General features: G+C 37.4%; 1 protein-coding gene across 7 annotated transcripts in view; it reads left to right on the top strand.

Moving 5' to 3' along the window:
• Rab3-GEF (Rab3 GDP-GTP exchange factor) overlaps positions 1–27803 on the top strand; it is a 1186669-nt gene that overhangs the window by 909042 nt on the left and 249824 nt on the right. For all 7 annotated transcript variants that reach the window (XM_090394443.1, XM_090394448.1, XM_090394444.1 and 4 more), the window contains one exon: positions 6095–6259. In XM_090394443.1, the coding sequence (XP_090250569.1) occupies positions 6095–6259 (165 nt within the window). The remainder of the gene's footprint in view (positions 1–6094; positions 6260–27803) is intronic.

The raw sequence follows: 27803 nt of genomic DNA, 5'->3' as shown, positions 1-27803 counted from the left end.
ATAACAGAGGGCACATGAGGATTATGGGTCTTGAATTTGATCATCGCATTAGAAGATGTTATTACAAATAAGATATCAAATCTCCTTCCAATTGGAGAGAGTGACCATTAGCTAGGCTGTTGCCAGCCATGTGATTTCTTCTGTGAAAAGGTATATGTAGAACCACAAGGCTAGCGATTATGAGAAGCTCAGGAGACAGCTTGGAGCTGTAGCATGGAATGAGGAGTTGGGTGGAAAGGAGATCATTGCTGCTTGGGCAATTTTCAAGAACTATCTAGTAGAAGTAATGTGTAAATGTATTCCAAAGGTCAAGTGATTAAATAAGGTAGGTGTGAAATTGATCAATGAAAAGATTAAGCATGCAATAGAGAAAAAAAGACATTTTGAAGGCAACAAAAGAGGAATGGTAATAATAAATTCCATGAGGAATACAAAGAACAGGCAAGGAGGGTGACTTGTTGGATAAGGGTAACAAACGTTCAGTATGAGCTACTGAACGTTTGAACAGTATGAACAGTTAGCTAATGAAATAAAATGATTATGTTAGGATAACATGGATTGGAGAAAATGGGATAAGGAAAATGCTATGGAGGATATAGCTGAGATATTTAATGAGCAGTTCATAAAGGTCTTTCATCCTTGTGAATAACACATGGAGAGTTTGAGAGCAGTGGAGGAGAGACTGAATGTAGTGAGGAAAAGGTATATAGGGAATTAAGCAAACTTAATATTAATAAAGCTGTGGGACTTGATGATATATCACAATGTATTTTGAAGGAATGTGCCAGAGAGTTGACATCTGCCTTGACATATTTGTTTAATAAGAGTCTTGCATCAGGTCAAGTTCCAAAGGAGTTGGAAGAAGGCAAGATTGTACTGCTTCATAAAGGAGGTGACAGAAGCCAAGCATCAAATTATATGCCAATCTGTGTCGGGTGTTGTGGTTAAAATGTTGGCAAGACTGGTGAGGATCAGAAGCCAGAATTGGGTTGACAACAGTAGTATTATCTTTGATGGACAGCAAACAGACAAATAAGTCAAGTTCGCACCTGCACGTATTGCAAGTCTAGGTGACCCGCCTGTTTGCTTACTTGGGAAATGGAGTAAAACCAGGTTTAAAATAGCTTGGCATCTTTAACATATATTATATCCAAGGTAAAAAACTTTCTACATCTATCTCTCATCCTGAGATTTTTATTTAATAAGGTCAAAGCACCTATATATATATGATTTCCCTAGATTCCACGATTTTTCTCTCTAGTTCATGATTGCTACAGAAGCTGTTAGTAGATTTTTCCCAGCAGACTTTGTGACTTTGGCTTTCATCATTAGGATTAGCCGAGAAAAGGATATGACTTGATAATGCACTGGCATTATCAAGTCATATCTCGCTGTCTCTTGTAAGTAATATCCCTCATGTGTTCTTCCATACGCAATTCAACAGATTTGTCTGTCTGCCCAAAATATGGAATATCACAATCACACAATATTTTATATAAACCAGGATATTTGAGACGATGTACTTTCCCAACAATACAACAAAACCACAATGATTTAATGTCAATTATGTATAGAGACTCTCTATAATGTTCATAGTTTATTTAAGCTTCAGTGTTTTAGTGTTGTTTTTTTTCTTTCTTTTATAATGTCACCTGATGAAGGCTGTTACAAGCCGAAACTAGTCATGTTTTTATATTAAAACCTTTTTACTTAAATCTCGGTTCTAGTCATTCAATTCTTTTTAAAAAATATATATTTACATACATACATATTCTTATATCGCAAAATGCTTCCTTTATACATATACAGATGTGGAAGGTGGTGTGATAATTGCATGTAGTTCTATATTCAATATCATGCATGACTTCATATATATATGAAGTAATAATTATATGGATTCTTTACATAAAAAATTAATTATTTATTAGCATAAAATTTCAGTCCATTTTTTACAGGCATCTTCAGTATGAAATAATAAATATATATAACAGTACAAGTCATCATTTTGACACTGGTTATTTAATAAGTCAGCAATGGTCAGTTATCACTAAAAATTGAAATAAAAAAAAAATGGTAATAATATGCAGATTTTTCACAAGTGGGCTGAATGTAGATTATTTGGTCTGTTAAAATTGGGGCAATATATTAATGACTTGCAACTTTTGTATAAAGCCTTTTCATCAGAAATCTACTCTTGTGCAGAATATTCGTTTCTTCCAAAATACTCTGTGTTTAGATCAGTAGCATGTTCTGCAGGACCAGGCTGCTCAGGTTCTTTACACTTGATGTAATTTTTATATTCTTTATGATGAACTGAGTTAGGTTTTGCATATTATATAAATATGATAGGCACAACAGCAAGGAAACAGATAGACACTGGAATGTTCACAGGGAGAAATCTTGTATTTGGCCAATAGATAAAAAAGAGGCAATTTTGCAGATAGGATGAAACACTATTAAGGAATCTGATGATTTTAAGAGATGCATTCAAACACTCCTGTGGTATAAGGGATGGAAATAGAATTAATTTCTTCTTGAGAGAAAAAAAGATAGAGCTTTATACTACTGTTGCTTTGTTAATAAAATCCTCATCAAAATTTAGCCAAGAATATGGATTTAACATGTAGTTTAATTGCAATTTTAGCTGGAAGCTCATCTGGAAACATATTCTACATCAACTACTTGGAGTCAGTCCTCACATCACATAACTAATTGTTGCTAGATACAGTTAACTGAAAATAAACAGAGATACTACATCCATTCACCTAAGGACACTCTCTTCTTTATCACATCAAGGAGTTTATGAAGTACCCTGGTCTTTTGATGAGGCTTATGTGGACAGACAGGAAGAACTATTGACATCCACCTTGTTGAACATAAAAAATACATCTGGCACTATCATTATGGCAAGTCGGGTCCAGCAGACATGTCTTTGATACCACTTCACACAGGATCAATTGGAAGAAAACAAAAGTGCTACACAGAAGTCATAAGTCCGAGAGATTGTTTTTGGAAGCAACAGAAGTTTTAAAACATACTCAGAACCTCAACAAGGATGGCTGTAAAAATATACCAAAAATCTGAAGCAGTCATTTTAAGATCTAATTAATATTTGTTTTCTGTCTTTTTTCAACATAGATGGTCCCTAATTAGTACTTTAGTTCCTTGTATAATAAATTTAGTTTAATCCTTTATCCAAGTGTGAGCAAACAAAGTTTGCGCCTGAAAGTATCTTCAGGACTCTGCAAGATGTGTTTTGCATTATGGGAGATACTGAGTAAGGAGTGTTGTACCACCTTACCCCAGTCCTGAAGATACTTTCAGGCGCAAACTTTGTTTGCTCACACTTGGATAAAGGATTAAACTAAATTTATTATACTCTAACCAAGTGAAAAATAAACTTTCAACATCTTTAGTTCCTTGTGTTGTCCGTTAAAATTTTTTGAAACTAGTCCCACTGTTATACCAAATTGTTGTTGTTTCGTGTACTGTGACAAACTGGTTTTGTGCTCTGAAGATGCTGGATATAATACCAGCGAAATATCAGCAAATAAGTTAATAAATATTATTTTCTTATCATTCCGTGTTGTCATCAGTAATGTGAAAATTAAATAACAGAGATATACATGGAAATTAATTCAAAAATCCCTTTAAGGAATCCTCCAAAGCATTACTTGACTATCTCACTTTAAACTTTTTCTGATTGCCTATGTTGAAATTCTGAGAAATCATTCAAAATTTTATAAATATAAGTATTCACTTATTTTTATATCCTGATGATAGTAGTGTATCTCCTGCACATAACCATCATAGTTTTAATTTATAGCTTTTCATTTCTCTGTTGTTCTTTCTCCCTCCCTCCCTTCCCCTTCCCTTATGATGAGAACAGCAAAATATCAAACCTATCGAATGTTATTTCATCATTTTCACCACGAGTTGTATTTCCACCTTGACATAATGGGGAGGAGGGGATTGTTTGCATTCATGAACTAGATGGTGGCCATTCTAGGCTATATATCTTGAATATCCTTCCTTAGCTGTAGTTTAAGCATCGAACAGCAGCCTACCAATCAGAAAACATAACAAATTGCTAAAAAACCTAATAATGAAGGCATGTAGTAAAAAATATTGGATGCTAGAATATTCTAGGAATTCTGCATTCTACAAGTAAAGATGACATTCATTTGCTGCAAAGTGAATGAATCACAAAACAGATGTGATAGTGCTATCTGAAAACAAAACAAAAAAAGGTGGAAAAGAATATACAGGAAGGGAAGCCATCAGTACTTTCTTCTAACTCACCTTTCTCTCTCTGTGTTTCCCTTCCTTGAAAACACTGTACTCTTCACATTCAGTTTTTCTAATATATCTTCTTCAAAATACAAATATTCCTAATAGCATAATTTTTCAGTTCATATTGCATATGACAATACGTTCTTTCCTTTTTGTTTCTGATACTTCCAAGTGTTAGTGAACAAGCTTTGACCAAAAATTCCTCTTATATAATAACCATGAATCAAATATATATTCTCAAGACTAATTCAAATCAAAACAATATTCATTCCGTCTATCTTTTTCACATTGTCACAACTACATCCATTCACTCGTGAGTTCAATCTTACAATTTTTGGGTGCTCACTCTCTCCGGTCATTTCTTAGACAGTCTATACATCTGAACATTGAATACTATTTATGCTACACAACACTTTTTTATCATATAAAAAATGAAATGACAGATCAGAAAAGATATCCCTGTCATTGCAACAAAAAATAATTTTTTCCCAATCTTTAATAAATGTTCTGAATGTTTTTCATAACAGATTAGAATTATATTTTTTTATATTTTATTCGCCCGTGCGGTTAGCCTAATGGCTTTATTCTTTGCAACCATATGCCTGGGGGAAGAAGTGTCCTAGGTTTGATTCCCATTGACAACGTGAAGAGCTTAAGGATCTTCCTCAGCCATAGCCAAGTTAGCCGGTCTTGGGCATGGACAGTAGGGTTTTTTCCACCAGTTTATCTGGGGGTTTTCATCCCACAAAGCGGGCAAACCGGCCCTGTGAACACAAACTTTGACAGACATGGGATGCTACCAGGAATAAGGAACAACCAACCTATTACGCGAGATTATCGGTTACTGAAGCTTACGTGGTAAAACGTGTAGGCCTGCGTGAAAGTGTAACATACAAATTTATTCAGTATTGCTAGCCTTACAAGAAGACTTGAATAGATTGAATGAATGGGCACGAGAGTGCAGATGCCAGTTCAATGTTCCAAAATGTAAGGTTTTAAAATTTGGTGAACAAAGATGGAGTGTAGAATTTATGCTTGGTGGAGATATATTGTTGGAGGAAATAAGAGATCTTGGGGGTGATGGTGGATAAAGATCTATAATTTAGAGGGCACATTGCCAAAATTGTGAGAACAACACAATTTTGGAAATGATGCAGAGGACATTCACTTGTAGAAGTAAGGAGATTCGTGTTCCATTGCATAAGGCTCTGATTAGGCCACATGGACTGCTGTGCACAGATTTGGTCACCTGATTTTCAAAAGGGCGAAGAGATGTTGGAAAGGGTACAGAGGGCAACTGACTAAGGTAGTTTCTGATCTCTGGAATGTCAAATATGAGGAAAGCTTGAGAAGATGCAATTTACAAAATCTAGTGGATAGGAGGAAGAGGGATGGTATGATGGAAAAATACAAGCTGGTAAGAGATTGTAATAGAATCAGTGTGAAGAGGTTTTTCATAAAATGGTGGGATATCAGGGGAGAATAAGAGGTCATCCCTGGAAGCTGTATAAGGAGGAAAGTTGCTCCTCACTCCCTTGTGAGCAACGGAGTGAGGAGCAACTTTTTTTTTTTGCATGCAGAGTTATGAATGATTGAAATTCTTTGCTTGAGAATGTTGTATCTGCAGAGAATTTGAATGTGTTTAATGTACAGTTTAATCAACTGTGTGAATGACAAAGGGATCTCCTAGATGTGTCTTTGACTCCATGGAGTCTTAGGGTAATAATAATAATAATTTCACCTTTTATTGTGATATGGATTCTCTTTTTTCAAAGTTTCAGATTTATTTACTTTTCAATAGGTACGTGATGATGGAATCATATTACGTAGTGTAAATGGAACAATAGTAGAAAGATGGTGGTATGAGAGGCTTGTCAATATGACTTACAGTCCTAAAAATAAAGTACTTTGTTTATGGAGAAGAAATGGAGGACAAACTCAACTGCATAAATATTATACTCGAAAGGTTAGTAATTAAGAGTTAAATTAATTATGCTTACATTTTTATATATTATTTGAAAGAAACAGTTACACTACTTAGTATAATTGCTTCCAAGAATAAATATGATGCCTCTCATATGATTAACGCTTCTGCTTATATTACATCCATCATTTGTTTTATACATATTGCAAATTCTTTCTTTCACATAACTCATGAAAAAATTGATAAGGTGTGACACCTTTTGACTACTTGTATATGGAAATTTGACTTCTGCATTATTTCAACCTTGGTCTCACACTTCTGGGTCTGGCTCCCCCCCCTGATGAGACCTCAATAAAGGTCAAACCAGTCTGGTTAGTGACCCTTCCCATGATGCATAGCATTATACTTGTCTGTAAGGATATGGACTTTGCAATATGGAATGCTAAGGCAATTGATCCGAAGTCTCATTAGCCTCTATATGCAAGTAGCCAGTCGTAAAGTTACTTCACACACAAACTTTGCTTACACTTGGATGAAACCAAGAATATAATTTCTTGGCATCTTTAATTTATAATATCAAGTGAAAAAAAATTTCAATATTCAATTAGAGTATATCTTAGTACTGCAAAACCTAAACATGACAGCTTAAAATATCCAGTCATTTACCATCTTTGGTGTAACTGCAATGTGTCATAATTTGGTCAAACAGAAAAATCCATTGAACTACATATAGAGGAGCATGTAAAAACATCACATATGTTAGAACTAGAGCCACCATTCTATCCAACTTCATTATTAATTCTGCTAACCCTGACAGTGAAGATTCTATCTCTCACCCAGCAATCTAGAATAAATTAAAAAACATGTTTAAATCCTATGATGAGCTTGAGAGAAGAATTTTTGAATCAATAGAAATTATCTCAATCGGTCCACCTTAATACTAATTTGAGCTATAACCGCTCTGATTGTTACTCCTCAGCCATCCAGCTTTGGCATACACTAGATCCTACCCACATGAACATGATCAAGAGTACTGTGGTATCCAGAATGCCTTTAAATGTTTGCAATCCATCTGTATCTTAATTTATAGCTGGTGTTCTCTTGTAATGTATATTTTGTATTTCTCTTTTCACATTATGCATCCAGTGAAGTCTTCTGAGAAGAAAAGAATAGTTGTGCATTCAAATAACAAATAATTTTTTTCCTGTTTGTTATCCCTCGGCCTTTAGTCATTTATGTTTTTTCAATTATGTCTTTCAGATGAGTAAATCTGTTGCATCAAATAAAGTATATATATACTTTCCATTGTGAATTTTGCCTTATAAATTAAAGAATGACTCCTGTTTAATAATAATTAACCAGGAAGTTAAAGAAGTGGTCATAGAAAACAAGAAAGCATACTGAAACTTTCTAGTGGAAAAATCAGCATGTTCTATGTACAGAGAAAACTGTAACAAAGTAAAGCAGTGCATGCAAATGTTACTAAAAAAATCATTGTGGGAAGACTGGTAAGAATATTATTATTCTTACTGAAAGGAATCATAAGGTTCATTATGGGACCCACGGGTGTAATGATTGATAGAAACCTGAAATTCAAGGGACATATTGCAAAGCTGGTGAAGGTAACCCAGAGGGTTGCTGCAATACTGAGAAGGACGCTGACCTGCAGAGATAAAAGAGTTATCGTTCCATTGTATAAGACCACACTTAGACTATTGTTTTCAAATCTGGTCATCAGGATTCGAAGGGGATAAATTAACCATGGAAAGAGTACTGAGGCAGATAACAATGTTTTAGGACTGTACAATGTTAGTTATGAGGATTGGCCGAGGGAATGTCGACTGCAGAGTTTGGTAGATAGGAGGAGGAGAGGTGATATGATTGAAACTTTTAAACTGTTGAGAGGTAGTTACAGAGTTGACACTGAGGAGTTCTTTTGCTTGGTGGAACATTTGGAAGGAGCGATGACAAGGAGCCATCCCTAGTTGAACCGTGGAATGCACTGCCTGATATAGTGGTGAGAGCAAGAACGGTCAATGAGTTCAAGGAGTGGTATGATAGACTTTGTGTTTCTTAGGAAGGAGCTCCCACAATGAGTCTTTTGACTCCATGGAAGCCTGAATAATAATAATGATTGTTATACTCATTCACTGTCAGGGTACTCGTATCTACTACATCTGTCAATTCATTTCACTTATTCAGAACTCTGCAAGCAAAAAATTTAGTTTGCACCCTCACTAAGTATATCCTTTCACAACTTCTTGGGATGCCACCCTAGTTCTCTCTCTCTCTCTCTCTGTCATATACTAAAAAAATTTCTTCTATGTCAATCTTATAAAACTCCTTTAGTAACTTATAAAATTCTAATATGTACTAATATGTTTTCTAATGAACAACTAAACTTTGAAATCCACACACACACACACACACACCTTCTGTCTATCCTCATAAAATGCATTCCGTAGATCTATGACGAGCTTGGTTACAAATTTGCAAGACTATCAGTGTAAAAAAGAGTATGTAATATTATATTCCGAAGTGCATAATTAACCTTATATTTTGCAGCATTAAACTGAGAACCATTGGTCTTCACTCACAATACCAATTTATTTAAATCACCCTGCACGACTTTGGTAAGAAAATAAAAAATAAATATCAGGAAGGTGGCAAAATATCCTGGAGGCTATTGTAAAAGCTTAGAAACAGAGGAAAAAATTCTGTAAAAGGAATTAGATATCAAAGGTGACATGAAAGCTGGAGATAAAGATATCCTCGATGTATGGAGGAATTATTTTGAAACATTGCTAAGTGAAACAAGCAGTGATAGCACAGTTGTAGAAAACATTCAACAGGCATGCAATCAGAAATACATATCAATACTTGAAGTAGAAAAAAAGCCATCAAAAACCTGAAATGTCAAACTGCAGCTGGTGTAGATGATATTCAACCAGAAATGCTCAAGTATGGAGATGTAAAAGTTTTATAGTGGCTGCAATGCATAATTCAGAAGGTCTGGACTGCTGGTTGAATTCCAAATTATTGCAGTAGAGCTGTCATAGTATCGATCTATAAAAAGAGAAATAAAACTGAATGTGAGAATTACAGAGGTATTTCCATACTTAGTGTTCCTGGTAAGATTTATGCAAGTATAATTGAGTAACAGTTCAGAAGGATTGTGGAAGGGAAGAGCTTGGTGAGCAGGCTAGATTCAGGCCAAATGGAGGTTATCAGGATCACATTTTCAATTTAAGACAAATAGGTGAGAAATCATGGAAATATAACAAGGATTTGTTATTAAAGGATTTTCTATTTTATTAAAGGATTATAATTTAAAGGATTTTATTCAGTGTACTGTTTGTGAAATGTATGCTTTCAGGAGAGTGGTTGGAGTCTGGTTAGACAACGATAGTGGAGTGAATGTGTGCAGAAAGTGTAAGGAATGTGAGGATTTAAAGAGTGTTTCAGGTCGTGAGAGTGATATCGTTGTTGAAAGTGAGAATGTAGAAAATAGTGATATCGTTGTTGAAAGTGAGAATGTAGAAAATAGTAATATGCGAGGTATTAATAGTGATATTTGCAAAGTAGTACCAGATAGCCGTGAGAGTGGCATTGAAAGTGAGAATGAAGGTGAACATACAGAACGAATGAATGAATTAATGGATAATAAAAATGATGAGACAGATGCAATGAGTGAGATTGCATGGTTATGCGGAGTGATACACAGGGCAAATCGGCAGCTGGAGCATTGGCAAAAATGTTTACCAAGTGTACCAACTAATAACCGGCAAAAGTATGATGAGAAAAATCAGAGTATGATAGTGAGTGTAAACAAAATGAAAAAGCGAGTGTTGTATGGAGATTCTTTAGTAAGAGGTGTGATAGATGAGAGTTTAACAAAATTGTACCAAAATGGTGCAAACGTTAAGGATGTAAGCGAGTCAATTAGAATGCAAAAACAGAGGGTGAAAGAATTGATAGTAGTAGCAGGAACAAATGATTTGAAAGGATACAAAATGGCTACGAGAGAGGATTTGAAGGAATTACTTGAGGTATCAAAAGAGAAGAGTGAGAGGGTCAGGATGGTGAGTCTGTTGCCACAGTATGACAGTGAAGAGTATAGAAGGAGGGCGAAAATTGCTAATAACTTTATGCGCGGATTATGCAGGAAGAGTGGTGTTGAATTTCTGGATGTATGGAGTCAGTTTTATGGGCGAAAGGATTTATATAAGATGGATGGTTTACATTTGAATGGATTTGGTGTATGGAGACTTGAAAAGGTGTTGTTGAATGAAGTGGAAGTGGATGTGCAGAATCAGGGAAACTAGAGTTATTAAGGAGGGGGGAAGTAGTTTTGAGAGTACATTTGAGGCTATTTAGTGTGAGATTGAAGCTAGCAGAACAAAATATACAGTTGGGTGCTGCTATAGACCAGGTGATGGAATAGATGGTGGAGATAGTATGCATAAGCAAATAGAAGAAATGAGTGGAAGAAGGGTAATTATTATGGGAGATTTCAACTATGGTAACATTGATTGGAAGGAGGAGAGGACACATGGGAGGAAGGAATTGGATTTTATGCAGTTATTAAGGGATAACTATCTGCGACAGCATGTAATGGAAAATACTAGGGGTCAGACAGTGCTTGACCTAGTAATTGCATCTGAGAATTTGGCTGCAACAAATATGACCATGTTGCCAACAATTGGTGAGAGTGATCATAGGGTCTTGACTTGGGAAGTGGCTAAAGGTGTGGAATTTACAAATAAGACAGGGTACATGTGGAATTATCGGGCTGGTAAGTATGACAAGCTTAGGAGTTTGATTGGCTCAGTGCCATGGCATGTAAAACTGCAAGGGCTGGATGTTGATAGTGCATGGGAGGCAGTTAAGAAGTGTTTGCATGTGGCAATGGCTGACTATATACCTAGAGTCCAAATAATAAATCAAGTGGGAGTTAAATGGATGAATAACACCATTAAGCTTGAGCTGCAAAAAAAAGAAACAACTGTGGAGGGAATTTAAGGAGAAAGGTGACCGACAGGCACATGAACAGTATAAAGTGCAGGCCAGAAGGGTAACGAGTGTGGTAAGAAAAGCAAAAGTGGATTATGATAGAACATTAGCCATGCAGGGTAAGGAGAATCCCAAACAGTTTTTTTGATATGTTGCAAGTAAAAAACAATGTATATGGCAGAATGATTTTAAAGAATGCCAATGGTAGGGAGGTAACCGAATCAGTTGATATAGTTGAATTACTGAGCGAGCACTTTGCAAGAGTACATCATCCAGGTGATGACATTGCAGGAATGAATGACCCAATAGCTTATACGGGAATTGTGGTGAATGAAGTGGAGGTGAATAGTCTATTACAAAACCTCAATGTCAATACATCTGTAGGATTGGATGGTATACCAGCTCGTGTTGTACGTGAAGCGGCTAAAGAATTGTCAGTGCTTACCATTTTGTTTAATTTGAGTCCTGGGTCTGGGTTAGTCCCAAGGGGGGTGGAGAGAGGGGGAAAATAGTTCCACTGCATAAAGGAGGTTCCAAGACTGCTGTTGTAAATTACCGACCGATCAGGAATCGTTGTCAAGGTCTTGGAGAAAATAGTCAAGAGAAAAATACAGGATTGGATAGATGAAAAGGTGATACTGTATAGGGGACAGCATGATTTTGGGAAGGGTAGATCATGTCTCAGCAACTTGCTAACGTTTTATAACACAATCATGGCTGAACTGGATAAGGATGATGGGTTTACAGTGATTCTACTGGACCTTGCTAAGACCTTTGACAGGATACCACATGGAATTCTAATCAGTAAACTGCAGCATATGAGGATGGATATAAGGTTGGTGAGATGGATAGGAGGGTCGTTGATGGAGAGATATCAGAGCATGGTTTATTCAGGAGTAGAGTCCAAAAGACGACCTGTAACTAGTGGTGTGCCGCAGGGTTCTGTTCTTGGACCACTACTTTTCAATTTGTTCATTAATGATATAGGAAAGCATCTGAGAGGAAGTGTTCATTTGTTTGCTGATGATGAAAAGTTAGGTATGGCAATAGTGAATGCAGATGATGTCAGTAGATTGGAGGACTGACTAAGGAGAATGGATGTCTATTTAATGTCGCAAAGTGTAAAGTTATGCAATTTAGGGTGAAAAGATTAGCAGCAGTATATCACATTGGTGGAATTGTACTCCAGTAGATTGACGAGGCCAGGGATTTGGGAGTGTTGGTGGATAGGGAGATGAAGTTTAGGGGGCACGTTGCAAAAGTGGCTAAATCAGCTCATCAAATCACTTGGTTGCTGAAAAATACTTTAACAAGCAGAGACAAATAGGTTATTGTTACTCTGTATCGAGCCTTGATAAGACCCCATCTAGACTACAGTGCCCAGATTTGGGCGCCAGGATTTCTTCTTGATGGGGAGGAGGTGGAGAGGATCCAGAGATGAGTGACCACGATGATGGCAGGTCTATGGAATGAACCTTATGAGAACAGGTTGAAGATTTGTTGGTTGCAGAAATTGGTTGATATGAGGAAAAGGGGTGATATGATTCAGACATTCAAATTACTGAAGGATTTCTATAAGATTAATTCAGAAGATATTTTTGAGAATAGGACTGGTGGTGGAGGACTAGGGGCAATACATGGAAGCTGGGCAAGAGTGTGGTTAGCATGGGTATTAGAGCTAGATTTTTTACTTGGAGAGTGGTGAATGAGTGGAATAAGTTGCCAGAATCTGTTGTGGGTGCCATGACTGTGAATGAGTTCAAGGCGAGGTATGATAGATACTGTGTGAATGTCTAATAGTTGTTCTTGAGATGATGTTAGGCCTCCCTCACTGAGTCTAAGGACTCCTGGGAGTTGCCCGTAATAATAATAATAATTTATATTTAAGTTTTGTAGATCTGGAAAAGGCATATGACAAGGTGCCAAGAGGAAAGCTATTCGATACATAGTTATATGGTTTCAATGGAACATTACATCAAGCAATACTTAGTCTTTCTTTCATTCAAGGTTACAAGGTGGCCAGCATTAATTGTGTTGAATTTGTGGAGAGAAAAACACATCCATGACTTTTGTGGAGACAAAAACACAATAACACTCAACATTTATAGAGGGTTTTTTCTTCTGGAAACTCAAGTTTGTCATCCCTCAGAACAGGCAAACTGGCCCTGTGAACACGCACACAGATCTAGATTCAAACATATGTACTTAGAAGTCCCTCATTGGAATTTATATTGAGGTCATTGTCAGGAAAACATACATATGAACAAAACACAAGCAATGTGACACTAGAAAAAAGTCAACTAAAGCCAACTGCTTCATTAGTGGTTCATGCTAGGTTGACCTTTCTTTAAAAAAAAAAAAGTAAAAAGCAAAAAAGATAAGATCAATGAAAAAGTCTGTGTGTGAGAGAGACAATCATGAGAATCATCAATAAATTGACTTCTAAGTGTATTCTAATGTAGGGCAAATTAAGTATTTATATAGTTCTAGAATTTGTACAAGCAATAAGTTGTTGTCGTTTGGGGTCTCCCCTTTTTTCCCTCATCTGTCCCTTAGGACCAGTTGAGGTTGTGCCATCCAATGAGGGACTTCTAAGTATGTATTTTTGACTGTAGATCTGTGTGTGTGTGTGTGTTCACAGGGCCAGTTTGCCTGTTCTGAGGGACGAAAAACCTGAGTTTCCAGGAGAAAAACCCTCTACCTCCGTATGGGACCAGATAAAGGTTCCTCACATCATAGACGGGAATTGGACCCAGGCCTTTCCAAAGGGCTTCGTCTATACCAACTGAGCTACAGAGTCCAGGCAAGAAGTAGTCTCTTGAATAGAAGAGATCACCAAGTTATTTAGTGGCTAAGGTAGCTGTCAATATGTTTGTGCTAGGAAAGGATAGATGTGTAACTCAACCAAAAAAAAAAAAACTGATCTTAACTAGAGGTTAGAGTATTATCAAAACTAATGGAAAGTGAAGTGAGATCTTATGAGATATAAGGCAGTGTTGTGTTTAGATCACATTGAAGTTTCACTAGGTTCATATCTTGCTTCTTGATTTTCCATAACTAATGTCATCCCAAGCTTCACAATCTTCCATAGTTAATATCATTCAAGCTTCAAGATCTTTTACAATAAATATCTTAAACATTAAGCTACTTGCCATTCTCCAGTGGTGCTGTGAATTACTAATCTTTCAGATGAAAAAGAGTAATGAAATATATTATCATCAGCAAAACTGATTGAATTTCAGGTTAGTAAGATAATATATTCCATTTTTCTTGTAAAAAAAACAAAACCACAGACCTTTTTTTTTTCTCTAATCCTGGAAGTGACTAATGATGTCTTTAAGTTCAAGAACTGTGAATTATTCTTAATTTCGTTTACAGTTCTTTCATATAAAGACAACATTAAATTCATCAGTCTTGTTAAATCTTAAATCTGAGTCTTGATCTTGATAAATTGTTAGTCAATGATAACTTATTGACTAACTGTGATATTACAATACTCTTCAAATATATAGGGCACTGATTTAAATCTATAACTCTTGCAAAGTTTTAAACATGTTTAACATTTTAAACACTTGATGTGTTAGCTTTGGTTTTCTTTAAGACTGGACTTATTTAAATCTTCTCTTTAAAAGCTTTAATTTTATTGCACACTATTTACATTCTTTTTTGGGTCTTAAATAAGCTAAATTTATTTGATATCTGAAAAGTGACTAGAAAGTAAACACATTCTGAATGTATTACAATGGTTAAGAAAATAAATACAGTGAGTGGTAAATGGATAAATAGAGAGATCAAGCATACAATCTGGAAGAAAGCATTATAGAGATAGCTTATGATTAATGGCAAAAATCAGTTGCATGTGGACTATAAAGAGCAGATGCTAAGGTGACTCTTGGATGGTAACAATGGCCAAAATGCAGCAGCAGTAGTAATTGGCAAAACAGGCAAAAAAAAAAAAAAAAAAAATCCCAGAGGCCTTTGGATATGTAACTAGAAAAAGAAACATTTATTCTGGAGAAGAATATTAATTGATAAAAATAAAATATTATTACTATCATTTGTTGTTGCCGGAATCTTCATGTAGTCAAAAGACTTATTGCTGAATATTCACATTATTATTATTACCACCCCAAGACCTCATGGAGTCGAAGACTCATCTGGGAGGTCCTTTTATCACACACACACACACACACACACATACAGCTCATCATACTGTGTTTTAAACACATTCAAACTCTTTGCAGACACCACACTCTCAGGCAAGGCATTCCAATCATTTAGAACTCTGCACAAAAAAAACCTACCTCTCACTCCCCTACTCACACCTTTATACAGTTTCCAGGGATGACCTCTGGTTCTCCCCCGATCTCTCACTATTCTCTGTAAAACTTCTCCAGCACTGATCCTATAACAACCCCTTACCAACTTGTAGGTATCTATCATATCTCCCCTCTTCCTCCTGTCCACCAGACTCTGAAAATTACATCTTCTCAATCTTTCCTCATACTCGACATTCCAGGGATCAGAAATTACCTTAGTCAGTCTCCTTTGGACTCTTTCCAACATCTCTTCATCCTTCTGAAAACTAGGTGACCAAATATGGGCAAATGTTAGTCCATGTGTGGCCTAATCAAGCCTTGTACAATGGAACAAGAATCTCCCTACTTCTACATGTCAGTGTCTGCCACATCATTCCCAGAAGCCTTTGTGTTGTCTTCACAATTTTGGCGATGTGTCCCATAAATTTTAGATCCTTATCCACTATCACCTCCAGATCTCTTATTTCCTCTACCTCCAACAATATATTCTCACCAAGCATAAATTCTGCATCCCATCTTTGTTTTCCAAATTTTAAAACCTTACATTTTGCAAAGAAGGAGTAGCCATAGTATTCAACACAAAATACGAGGCTAATCTTCTTGAATGGCAGTCAGTCTCAAGTAGAGTAATGTGGGCAAATATGAGAATGGGGAACTGGACAATGAGACATATTTGTACCTATGGTCCCACAGAAGGTTCTACTAAGGTAGAAGTGGAAGAATTTTTTGAGGCTTTAGAAAAAGCAACTGACACAATGAAAAAGGAAAAGTTGGTCCTTGTTGGGGATCTAAATAGTAGAGTAGGAAATGATTGTGAGACATACAAAAATATTTTGGGAAAATTTGGAGAAAAGAGCAAAGCTAATAATAATGGCAAATATCTGTTGGATTTCTGCTCAGGACATGGACTGGTTATTACTAACACCATGTTCCAACATAAAAATGTGCACAAATTCACATGGAGAGAAGAGGCTAGGAATAAGAAAAGTCTCATTGACTATGTTATTGTTGATAGTGATGTTTTCTCCCTGGTGCAGGACACCAGAGTGTACAGAGGATTTGAAATTGGAAGTGATCACTATTTAGTCTTGAGCAGGATTAAATTGAATTTCATATTGAAAAGAATAACATGTAAGAAAGTTTTAAAGCGAATAAAAGTTGAGCAGCTCTCAGATGTGAACTGTAGACTAAAATACAGAAATATTATTGAAAAGAAAATGAAAGAGTTTGAGATCAGGAATCAAACCTTGGAGATTCAGTGGCAAACTCTGAAGGAAACATTGATGGATTCTGCCAGAGAGGCATGTGGTGAGGTTGTGTGCAAGGATAAAAAAATCAGAACTCCCTGGTGGACACAGGAAGTTAAAGAGGCAGTGAAGGAAAAGAAGAAAGCATATCAAAAGTTCCTGGCAAATAAGTCAGCTTTTACTCTTACAGAATACAGAGACAAATGTAAGAAAGCTAAACAGTGTGTAAAACTAGCTAAACAAAAGTTATGGGAGGACTTTGGCAAGAATATAGAAAATAAATATCAAGAAGGTGGCAAAATATTCTGGAGGTTGTTGAAGAAGTTTAGGAATGGATGAAAGAGTGCTGTAAAAGGAATTAGAGATGATAAAGATGAAATGAAAACAGGAGAAAAAGATATCCTTGAAGTATGGAGTAATTACTTAGAAAAACTGCTAAATGAAACAAGCAGTGATGACAGCACAGTGATAAAAAACACTGACCAAGCATGCAGTCAGGAATACATATCCATACTTGAAGTAGAAAAAGCCATCAAAGGCTTGAAATGTGGAAAGGCAGCAGGAGTAGATGATATTCGACCAGAAATGCTGAAGTATGGTGGTATAAGATTCTTACAGTGGCTGCACTGCATAGTTCAGAAAGCCTGGACAGAGGGACGAATTCCCGATGATTGGAGTAGAGCTCTCATAGTACCCATATATAAAAAGGGAAATAAAACTGAATGTGAGAATTACAGAGGTATTTCCCTACTGAGTGTTCCTGGCAAGATCTATGCAAGTATACTTGAGAAACGGTTGAGAAAAATTGTGGAAGAAACGCTTGGTAAAGAACAAGCTGGATTCAGGCCAAATAGAGGCTGTCAGGATCAGATCTTCACTTTATGACAAATAGTCGAGAAAGCATGGGAATATAACAAAGATCTGTATTTAAGTTTTGTCGATTTGGAAAAGGCATATGACAAGGTGCCAAGAGAGAAGCTATTCAATACGCTGCAGTTATATGGTGTCAATGGGGCATTATATCAAGCAATACTTACTCTTTATTTGAGTTGTGAGTCAGCAGTTAGAATTGAAGGAAGTACAGGAAGATGGTTTAATGTTAAATCTGGTGTGAGACAAGGATGTACATTATCCCCTCTGTTATTCATTATCTATATGGATCACATTATGAAGGAATGTGGTATTAAACCTGATATCAAAATTGGAGATGTTAATGTCAGCTCTTTGCTTTATGCGGATGATGTTATACTTCTAAATAAATCCGCTACAAGTCTGGAAGATTCTCTGACTAAATTGAATAGCTGTAGTAATAGATATGGTATGAAGGTCAGCAATAAAAAGACAAAGACAATGAAAATAGGCAGAATCATTGAAAATGTCAACTGTGTTGTGAATGGAGAACCTGTGGAACAAGTAAAACATTTCAGCTACACAATTTTTACTGAAGATGGTAAACTAAATATAGAAATAGACAACAGAATCAGCAAAGCTGGTATCGTGGGAAGTCAATTGAATAAATTCATATGGAATAAGAAAGAAATTAGTCGGAACACTAAATTAGCTGTATACAAGACTGTGTTCAAACCAATTTTAACTTATGGATCTGAGAGCTGGGTCAGAAGTAAAACACTTGACCAAAGACTAGAGACCGCAGATATGAGAGTCCTGAGAAAGATTAGAGGCGTGAACAGATGGCATCAATGGCAATATCATATTAAAAATGAGGATATTAGGAAAGAACTTGACATTGTCAGCATCCAGGAATGCGTTAGCAGAGCTAATCTCAGATGGTATGGTCACTTAAATAGAATGGGAGAGGAAAGATTAGCAAAACAAGTCTTCTCTGCCAGGTTGGCAGGAAAACGACCCAGAGGAAGACCAAGATATAGGTGGATTGATACGGTACAAAGTGCCTTAGATGATAGAAATATAAGATCTGATAATGTTGGAGTCTTGTCAAGTAACAGACTGATTTGGAGGAAAATTGTAGATAGGAAGTTAGTAATGATGTAATTTTTTCATGTAGTACTGTCATATCCTGTACACCCCTTGAGGGTACATGGCAGGAATTTGATGATGATGATGATACATTTTGCAACATTGAACTCACATCCCCCCCCCCCTCATTTCCATGCCCAATCACTCAATCTATTCAAGTCTTCCTGTAAGGCCACAACATCTTCACTATACTTCATGGTTCGTCCCAAATTTGCATCATCTGCAAACAACTAAATATCTCCATCCAAACCTTCACCTATATCATTAATATACAAGTTAAACAGTAATGGACCTAAAACAGACCTCTGAGACACTCCACTAGTGACTTTCCTTTTCCTGGATATCGCTCCCCCATACACAACTTGTTGATACCTATCAGATAGCCAGTCTCCAATCCAATGCACCAATCTAATATCCAACCCCATCTGCTCTAGTTTGACTATCAACTTATCATGTGGTAATCTATCAAAAGCCTTTGCGAAATTTAAGTATATTACTGTGTATCCTTTTCCTCTGTCCAAGGAAGCAGTCACTTTATTGTAATAAGTAAGTAGATTACTAAAACATGACCTCCCTTTGGCAAATCTATGCTGTCCATCAAAGATAATACCATTATTATCAACCCAACTCTGGATCCTAGTCCTCACAAGCTGAGAACTATGTTGTTGCTTCTCCAACAACTTAACCACAACACCTGACACACAGATAGGCCTATAGTTTGATGCTTGAGTTCGATCATCTCCTCTATGAAGTGGCACAATCTTGCCCTCCTTCCACTCCTTAGGAACTTGACCAAGTGAAAGACTCATATTAAACAAATATGTCAAGGCAGGTGTCAACTCCCTGGCACATTCTTTCAGAATACATGGTGATATATTATCAAGTCCCACAGCCTTATTAACATCTAGTTTACTCAACTCCCCCATACACCCCTTGCTCACCTACAGTCAGTCTCTCCTCCCCATCATCAACTGCTCTTAATCCCTCCATGAAGTCACATTCACAAGATTGAAAGATCTTTATGACTGCTCATTAAGTATCTCCACCACACATTCTGCATCAGCTGTCATTATGCCATTTTCTCCAATCAATGTCATCCTCCTTCCATAATTATTCTTTCTTTTGCTGGCTTCATATCGAAAGAACTCCTTAGGATTCTTTTTGGCTTCATTAGCCAACTGCTGTTCATACCTCACTTTAACTACCCTCACCAGCCAAGTCACCCTCCTTGCTTGGTCTTTGTAGACCTCATGGAATTGGTTATTTCCACTTTTCTTATGCTGCCTCCACAACGCCCTTTTTCTCTGTATCGCATACTTAATCTCTTTATTCATTCATCTCATACCCACCTTATTTAACCTTCTTACCCTTGTAATACATTTAGACATTGCATCTATCATGTGGTTGGCTTAATGGATTGTATACCACTCAGAAAGGATTAAAAACAGAATTTAATTCTTCCTATATTTCGTCTCAGTCAATGGGATTACAAAAAAAACTAATGTAACATAAAAACAAATAACAACAATACTAAGCCCAACCACGTGGGAGACACTAAAGTCCTATCTAGGTGGAGCGCCCTCTAATGGTGGTTGTAGGTGGCCTGGAATGTAAAGTGGGACCTCTGGTGATAAGTGTTTCCCAAATCTTAGGAATGCAACCATATTTGTTAAGATTTGGTTGATTCCTTAGAGCTGCTGCTGATTCTAAGAATAGTCTTTCTCTTTTGAATTTGCTGAGGTGGAGCATGGTGGTTTTTTTCCTTGAGATCCTGTGGGTTGTTCCATCTATTCTGGTTATTTTTCTTGGAAGAACAAAATCTATAAGCAGATAGAAGGAACCGCCATTGGTTTTCCCCCCCCCTCTCACCCCCTTGCCAATTTTTATATGGAAGATTTTAAAAAATGAGCCATAGACTCAGCCCCTCTCAAATCTTCCATCTAGCTAAGATATGTAGATGATGTGTTCTCTATTTGGCCTCATGGCTCTGGCACATTAAAAGCCTTTCTCAGTCACCTCAACAGCCTACATCCAAGAATCCAGTTCACGATGGAAAAGGAAAAGAACAATTGCTTACCCTTCCTAGACACTTTGTTACTAGCCTCCTCAACGGTACGCTTTCCTTCACGGTATATGGAAAACCCATGCACACAGGCAGATACATCCACAAACGCTCCCACCACCAACTTGCTCAACAATATGGCATTATTAAAACTCTTACCAAGAGAGCCCACAATCTTTGTTCCGGTGTGAACCGCCCTTACAACTGAGCTTGACCACATACAGAACACTTTACTCTGCAATGGCTACCTACACACAGCATTTAAGCCCTACTGCAAACTTGCTACCCTCATCCGCTCTACAAAAGATCAGCTCCCTCCCCTCTCAGTGCTTGGAGTCTCTAACGTATCCTGTTCTTGTAAACTGGTGTACTCTGGATAGACAGGCAGATCAGCTACTATCCGCCTGGAGGAACATAAGTCATACATCTGCAAGCACAACTATGGTCAGTCAGTCCTGGCTTACCATGTCTTGGATACAACCCACAGGATCTCATGGAAAAAAACCACCATGCTCCACCACAGCAAATTCAAAAGAGAAAGACTATTCTTAGAATCAACAGCAGCTCTCAGGAATCAACCAAATCTTAACAAATGTGGTTGCATTAAGCTTCCTAAGATTTGGGAAACACTTATCACCAGAGGTCACACTTTACATTCTAGGCCACCTACAACCGCCCTTAGAGTCCACTCCACCTAGATAGGACTTTAGTGTCTCCCACGTGGTCGGGCTTAGTGTTGTTTGTTATTTGTTTTTATGTTACATTACTTTTTTTGTAATCCAATTGACTGAGACGAAATATAGGAAGAATTAAATTCTGTTTTTAATCCTTTCTGAGTGCTGTATACAATCCATTAAGCCACCAACATGATGTTCTCACAGCACTTAAGCCTCTACACAAACATTGCATCTACTAAACAGTTTTTGAAAATCCCCCCCCCCCAAGCTGCATTGATCTCTTTTCCAGCTAATTCCACACTACACCTGTAAGCTGTCTCCTGAGCTCTTCGTTATCACCCCCCCCCCCCTTGTAGTTCCACATATACCCTTTTCTCACAGAGGTCCTCGCACTCTGCTGGCAACCACCCAGGTAATCACCTCATGGTCACGCTCACCAATTGGTGGATGATTTGACAGCTCATTAATAATTACATCCCCTGATAAGATGACCAATTCCAAGACCCCTCAATCCTCGTGTGCCCTCTGTTACATACTGTCTGAGGTAGTTATCCCTCAAAAACTCAAGAAACTCATTTTTTTTACTTCCAGTTGCTATCTCATCATTCCAGTCTATATTGCCATAATTAAAATCACCCATAATGATCACCCATAATGATATTTGCTTGGCTAATTTGATCATACATTTCATTATCACCACCATCCACATTACCTGGTCTATAACAACATCCCACCAAGTATTTGATTCCATTCACCTTTATCTCACACCATACTGCCTCAAAACCACTGGCACTATTTTCTCTCTTGCATCTCTACTTTATATGGACATAACTCTTTCTCTATCATCAATAGCACTCTCCCTCCCTTTTTACCCCTTCTGTCCTCACGAAACACATCATACCCTTCCATCTCTATTCCTGTCAGGATGTCATCCTCTTCCAACCATGTCTCACTTATTCCGACAATCTTTGGATGAACAGACGCAGTTAGTGCAACCATTTCATTTGCCTTGTTTCTTATATTTCTAGCATTTGTATACAAACACAACAGCTCATTTCTGGATCTACAGCTAGTTCCACTGATACCACTCACTTGATGTGATCTCTCCATGCTCGACTGGGGCCATTTCCCTTTCTGCTTCTTCATTTTAAAACCATTTTCAATTCCAACTGTTTCCTCTTGATCCCTGGTCATCCCATTCCTTTCCTGCCTACACATGCTCACCTCCTCTTGGAGCATCCACCTTTCTCATGCTGTGTACCCCAGTCCACCCTGTCCACATTATCCATGCAATATCTGTCATATATCTCTTCTAATGTATGGGCTGACAAAGTACTCATAATAGACTCAGGCAACTCTTTCCACTCATTTACCACTATCCAAGTGAAAATCTATCCTTTGCTAACCACACTCTATTCAGTTTCCATAGATCACCCCCTATTCTGCAAAGAGAGGCTTATTATGGAACCTGAAATAAGCTAGTAAGTAGTAGTAGTTTACATACTAGCTTATTTAGTATGTAGACTACTAGAGGGGCTGATGAGGCTTGTTATAGGACCTGAAATAAGCTAGTATTTATGAAATTGTAGCATTAAGAGTATATGCGGCCAAAAATGGTTGGAATAATAGAGATGTATTATAGTTACATGAGGATGACATTCTGACAGGAAAAGAGATGAATGAATATGATGTTTTTCATGAGGATAGGCAGGGCAGTGTTATTTCTTGTGTGTATGTGTATATGTCATGCTTTATTGTCCTTTATAAATTTTATCTATAGTTCTTTATTCTTTCAATTAATTGTTCTGCTGTTCCTATTCCAGCCGCTAATTTACAGTGCTTAGTCTTAGTTAGAGCCGAATTTTATCAGATACCGTTCTTTCTGACGGATCACGTGTATTATTGCAGACAAAGAGAATGCCCTAGGCTAGAGCCAAATTCTTCTATTGTTGCAGTTCTGGAGTTAGCTCCTTTTCGGAATTAAGAGAAATTTATTTCTTAATACTGCTGCGCCATCTTGATTCCTATACAAAAAAGATATTCCTGTCAGAGAGTTAGCACGCAGATAATCACAAGGCGTTAGAATCTGTTATTTAATACACTCTATTAGTTTATTCCTTAACACGTTCGCTGCCACACTACTTCGGCATAGTTTGTTCCCGTGCGCCAAGCAATTTCACTTCTTCAAGGTCAGTACAGTAATCTCGTTGCCGGTGGTAATCGACATATGAGTATACTTGTAGCTGGCTTGTATGGCTCATATACCAACTATGAGTATACTCATAGTTGGCAGCAAACGTGTTAATCAGCATAGTTTGTTGATGAACGTGTTAATCAGCTATACTTGTAGCTGGCTTGTATGGCTCATATAACAACTACGAGTATACTCGTAGTTGGCAGCGAACGTGTTAATCAGCAGTCATAACCAAATCTCTTTCCCCCCCACTCCACCCTGCACATGAATTTACACAGGTTCTAATTTTATAATTTTAGCAAGTAGTATGAGATTGCCTGATTTCTCATGCTAATGAGAAATCAGGCAAGTTTCTTAGGTATAGAAAGCAAAACATTTATTTTACACTAAGGCATCATACACAGAGATCAAAACTTTGCTTTAGACATATAATGACTTGTTCAAGAAAGAAAATCTCAAAGGTTCTCAGACAATCTATCTAATCATAACTAAATAGTCACTTAAAAGATTTTCTACAGATCTATTAATCTAATTCTCGTTAACTTATCACAGTTATATAAGTGAACAACATTTCAATTATCCAGACTAGACTACAATATACCAAAATTCTATCATGGGCATAATTTAATAACAATGAACTTCTAAAAATACAACATTTAGCCACAAAGTAAAACACTATAATCCAGATAGTTATAAAAAGGGCCTATCACATATACTGTTAGCACTTTCACTAGCTCTAGTCCTGCTGTCAGTACGAAAGACAATAAACGTTTCTATGTTACCAACCACATGGGCTTAACATCAATCTTTACTGATTCCCTTCGGTTAGGTTCCTAGGTCTGCTATCTGTAATTTTTTCCGACTTCCTACCACTAGTGATTATGATCACGAACCACAACTGTTCCTATAACTTTAGCGACACCGCTTCGATGGATAGGCACATACGACTCTGCATAAAGCTGCAGTCTCCGCTGGCTGCATAGCTGTGCCACTGCTATGCTTGAAACAGATCGCTACCTGACTTTGTAGCCGTTATTGACCATCCTTCTAGTCGTCGCCACGAACTGCTTCCAGCGGAATCCACAGCTGAGGGAGAGAGACACCATGCAGAACAGAGGACTGAGAGAGAGAGAGAGAGAGCTATTTTGCTGCCAAATCCTTATATATCCTTTTGTCCGCTCTCCCAACTGCGTCACTGATTGCTCATGACACCTAACTATTATTTTTTGCACTCTCCCCGATATGCTCCCCATCACATAGGTGCCGCACATGTGTCTCGAACTTCGCACTGCAACGCCCCGGGGTTATGTTCAAAAGCCAATTAGGCTAAAGTGGACTTGGCTTAAACTTTCTCCTTCTAAAATAATTTTCACTAAGACCTTTTAGACTCTGGTATGTTATTTATAAGACAGTTTACAATTTATCACTTACAAAATTCCGTTAATAAAATACTAATACATTAAAGTTTTCACTTACACCTATGTACAAGCATTTCCTTTTATAGAGTTTTTAGATCCTAGTTAAATCCTCAATGAATTGCCGACAAAGGTTGGTTGATTGGTAGAGCCTCTGCTACTAATGGCTCAGTTAAGTAAGTTTGAGCGCAGTTAGTAGTTGGAAGGGGAACCAATCGTTCGATGCTGTTGGCACACTCTCCCTCGATGAGTCTTTGGACTCCCTGGAGGTGTCAAATAATAATAATAAGAAGAAGAAGAAGAAATTGAACCTTTCATTCCAGATTTAACAAAGGTTTCCCCTTCCAAAAAAATTTTTCTCATTAGAAAATTTTCAGTATGTCATTCATGCACTATCTCTGGAGAGGATTTTCCTATTTTCCCTAGGTCGTAAGTTATACCAAGTTATTATCTCTATTCCTTGTGCTTTCTTCTCCATTTCTGTTGTTTACAGATCGCTCGCTTACATGACCTGGTTGAGAACAAGCCTTACATCTTTAATAGATAGGGTCTAGGTCATCAGAATTAGTATGTCCTCCTCTTTCTTGAGTTTTCCGTTCCTCCCTCCGGAAGGCGGCATGCTTTATCTCGTCATTCCCCTTCCAGTGATTTTTAACTGTGTGAGTGTTTCTTTTTGTTCCGAGCACTCTTTCTAATGAATCTCCTAGACATACTAGTCTATCCGGTCTACTTTTGTATAATTTAAGTCTGTCCAAGTGCACCGTCCATGTTCTCCCGTTATCCTTCCTTTCCCTTATTTTGAAATTTATCTGTGACACCTTCCCTAAGATTTCTTAAGGCCCAGTGGCACTTCTCCCAAGCTTTCCTCCTTTCTTCTTGTTAGAGACATGTTCCAGGTGGACAAGATTCCCTGGTTTCAGATCTTTATATTTCCTTAACTTGTTGGCATAATTTCTTGCTCTCTGTGAGCTATTGTTGCTGGATTCGGCTATCAGTTCATGTGCCACCCTGTTCTCCATAATTAGGTTGTTCAGGTACTCATTAATATCGGGAAATCCCGTATTGACTTGCGAGTTGTAAAAACTCACTTGGTAACAGAGGCTCAAATCCATATAGCACAACTGCAGGGGCTTCCTTAATGGCAGCATGAAGTGCGGTCCTGCAAGTAAACAGGAGTGTGAGATAGATGAGCATCCCAGTTGCATATCTTCCTGTCTGCCAGTTTAGATAGAGTGTGTTTCAATGTTCTATTTAGTCTCTCACACATTCCATTTCCTTGGGGATGATAGGGGGTAGTGAACAGTTTCCTTATCTTAAGCAACTTACACAGCTGTAGCATGACTTCAGCTGTGAAGTTGGAGCCTTGGTCAGAGAGGAGGGTTTGGGGGTCCCATATCTCGAGATGACATACTTAAACAATTTATCCGCCACGGTCTTTGCAGTTTGATCTTTCATCGCTGTGGCCTTCAGGAATCTAGAGAACATATCTATCATTACCAGGATATACTTGTTACCCTTCGTGGTGGTAGGAAGTGGGCCAATTATATCCATGGCCACAGCTTGAAAGGGATGCGTGGGGATGGGAAATTGTTGAAGAGGGGACCTTTCCTACAATGCTAGATTTTTGTTGGCAAAGGGGGCACGAGGATACATAGGACTAACTAAACATCCTCTCTCATACCTCTCCGTAAGTATCTGTCTCTCACTCTCTTCCAAGTCCTTAAGCAACTTGGAAACTAAAAAAAAAGAAACTAAGAAACAACTAAAGTAACTTTCACTAAGACCTTTTAGACTCTGGTATGTTATTTATAAGACATTTTACTATTTATCACTTACAAAATTCCGTTAATAAAATATTAATGCATTAAAGTTTTCACTTACACTTATGTACAAGCATTTCCTTTTTATAGTGTTTTTAGATCCTAGTTAAATCCTGAATGAAATGCTCAATAACAAATTGAACCTTTCATTCCAGATTTAACAGCAGGATAACAAGGGAGGAGCAGTGCAGTTGATGATAGAGGCATTTTCTCCATCTAAGATGGAGATTTATTTATTTAGCAAATGATGATTCAATGGTAATGAAGTCCCTTTTAAAGGGAAGATTGGCACCATTTCAGTCCCCCCCCCCCCCCCCACACACACACAATTTTATCCAGGGGTCGGGACTGGCATATAGCTGATAAATCAGGCCTGTGGCTGGGTTTTGACTGTAATCCATGTGTTCACAGGGCTGGTTTGCCTGTTCTGGGGAATGAAAAATCCAAGTTTCTGGGTGAGAAAATCCCCTACCTCCATATGAGAAAAAAAATAAATAAAGGTTTCTCACATCATGGACAGGAATCGAACCCAGGTCTTTCTGACCAAAGGGTTTCGTCTATACTGACTGAGCTATGAAGGCTCATACATAGGACATAATTGGCAGAAAAAAAATTGTACCATTTTCTACAAAAACTCAATGACGGTAATATATATGATAGCAAGTAGAAGCAAAAATGGAATTTTACCATTGTTCTGCTTCTACTGTACTGTATATAAAAGTAAAATATATAATGAAATTTTAATTTTAAATTATGCAATGAATGGAGAAGGACAAGACTTCCTTTTGTCAGTCTGGGGAGAAAGAGATTGACTGATATTTGAGATTTTATATCTTGTTTT

This window comes from Typopeltis vanoorti, chromosome 6 (genome assembly GCF_054136105.1).
Source record: "Typopeltis vanoorti isolate ZY-2024b chromosome 6, IOZ_Tvanoo_1.0, whole genome shotgun sequence".
NCBI classification, from domain to species: domain Eukaryota; kingdom Metazoa; phylum Arthropoda; class Arachnida; order Uropygi; family Thelyphonidae; genus Typopeltis; species Typopeltis vanoorti.
Note: the sequence above shows the minus strand (reverse complement) of the source record. Positions and strands in the feature narration are given on the sequence as shown.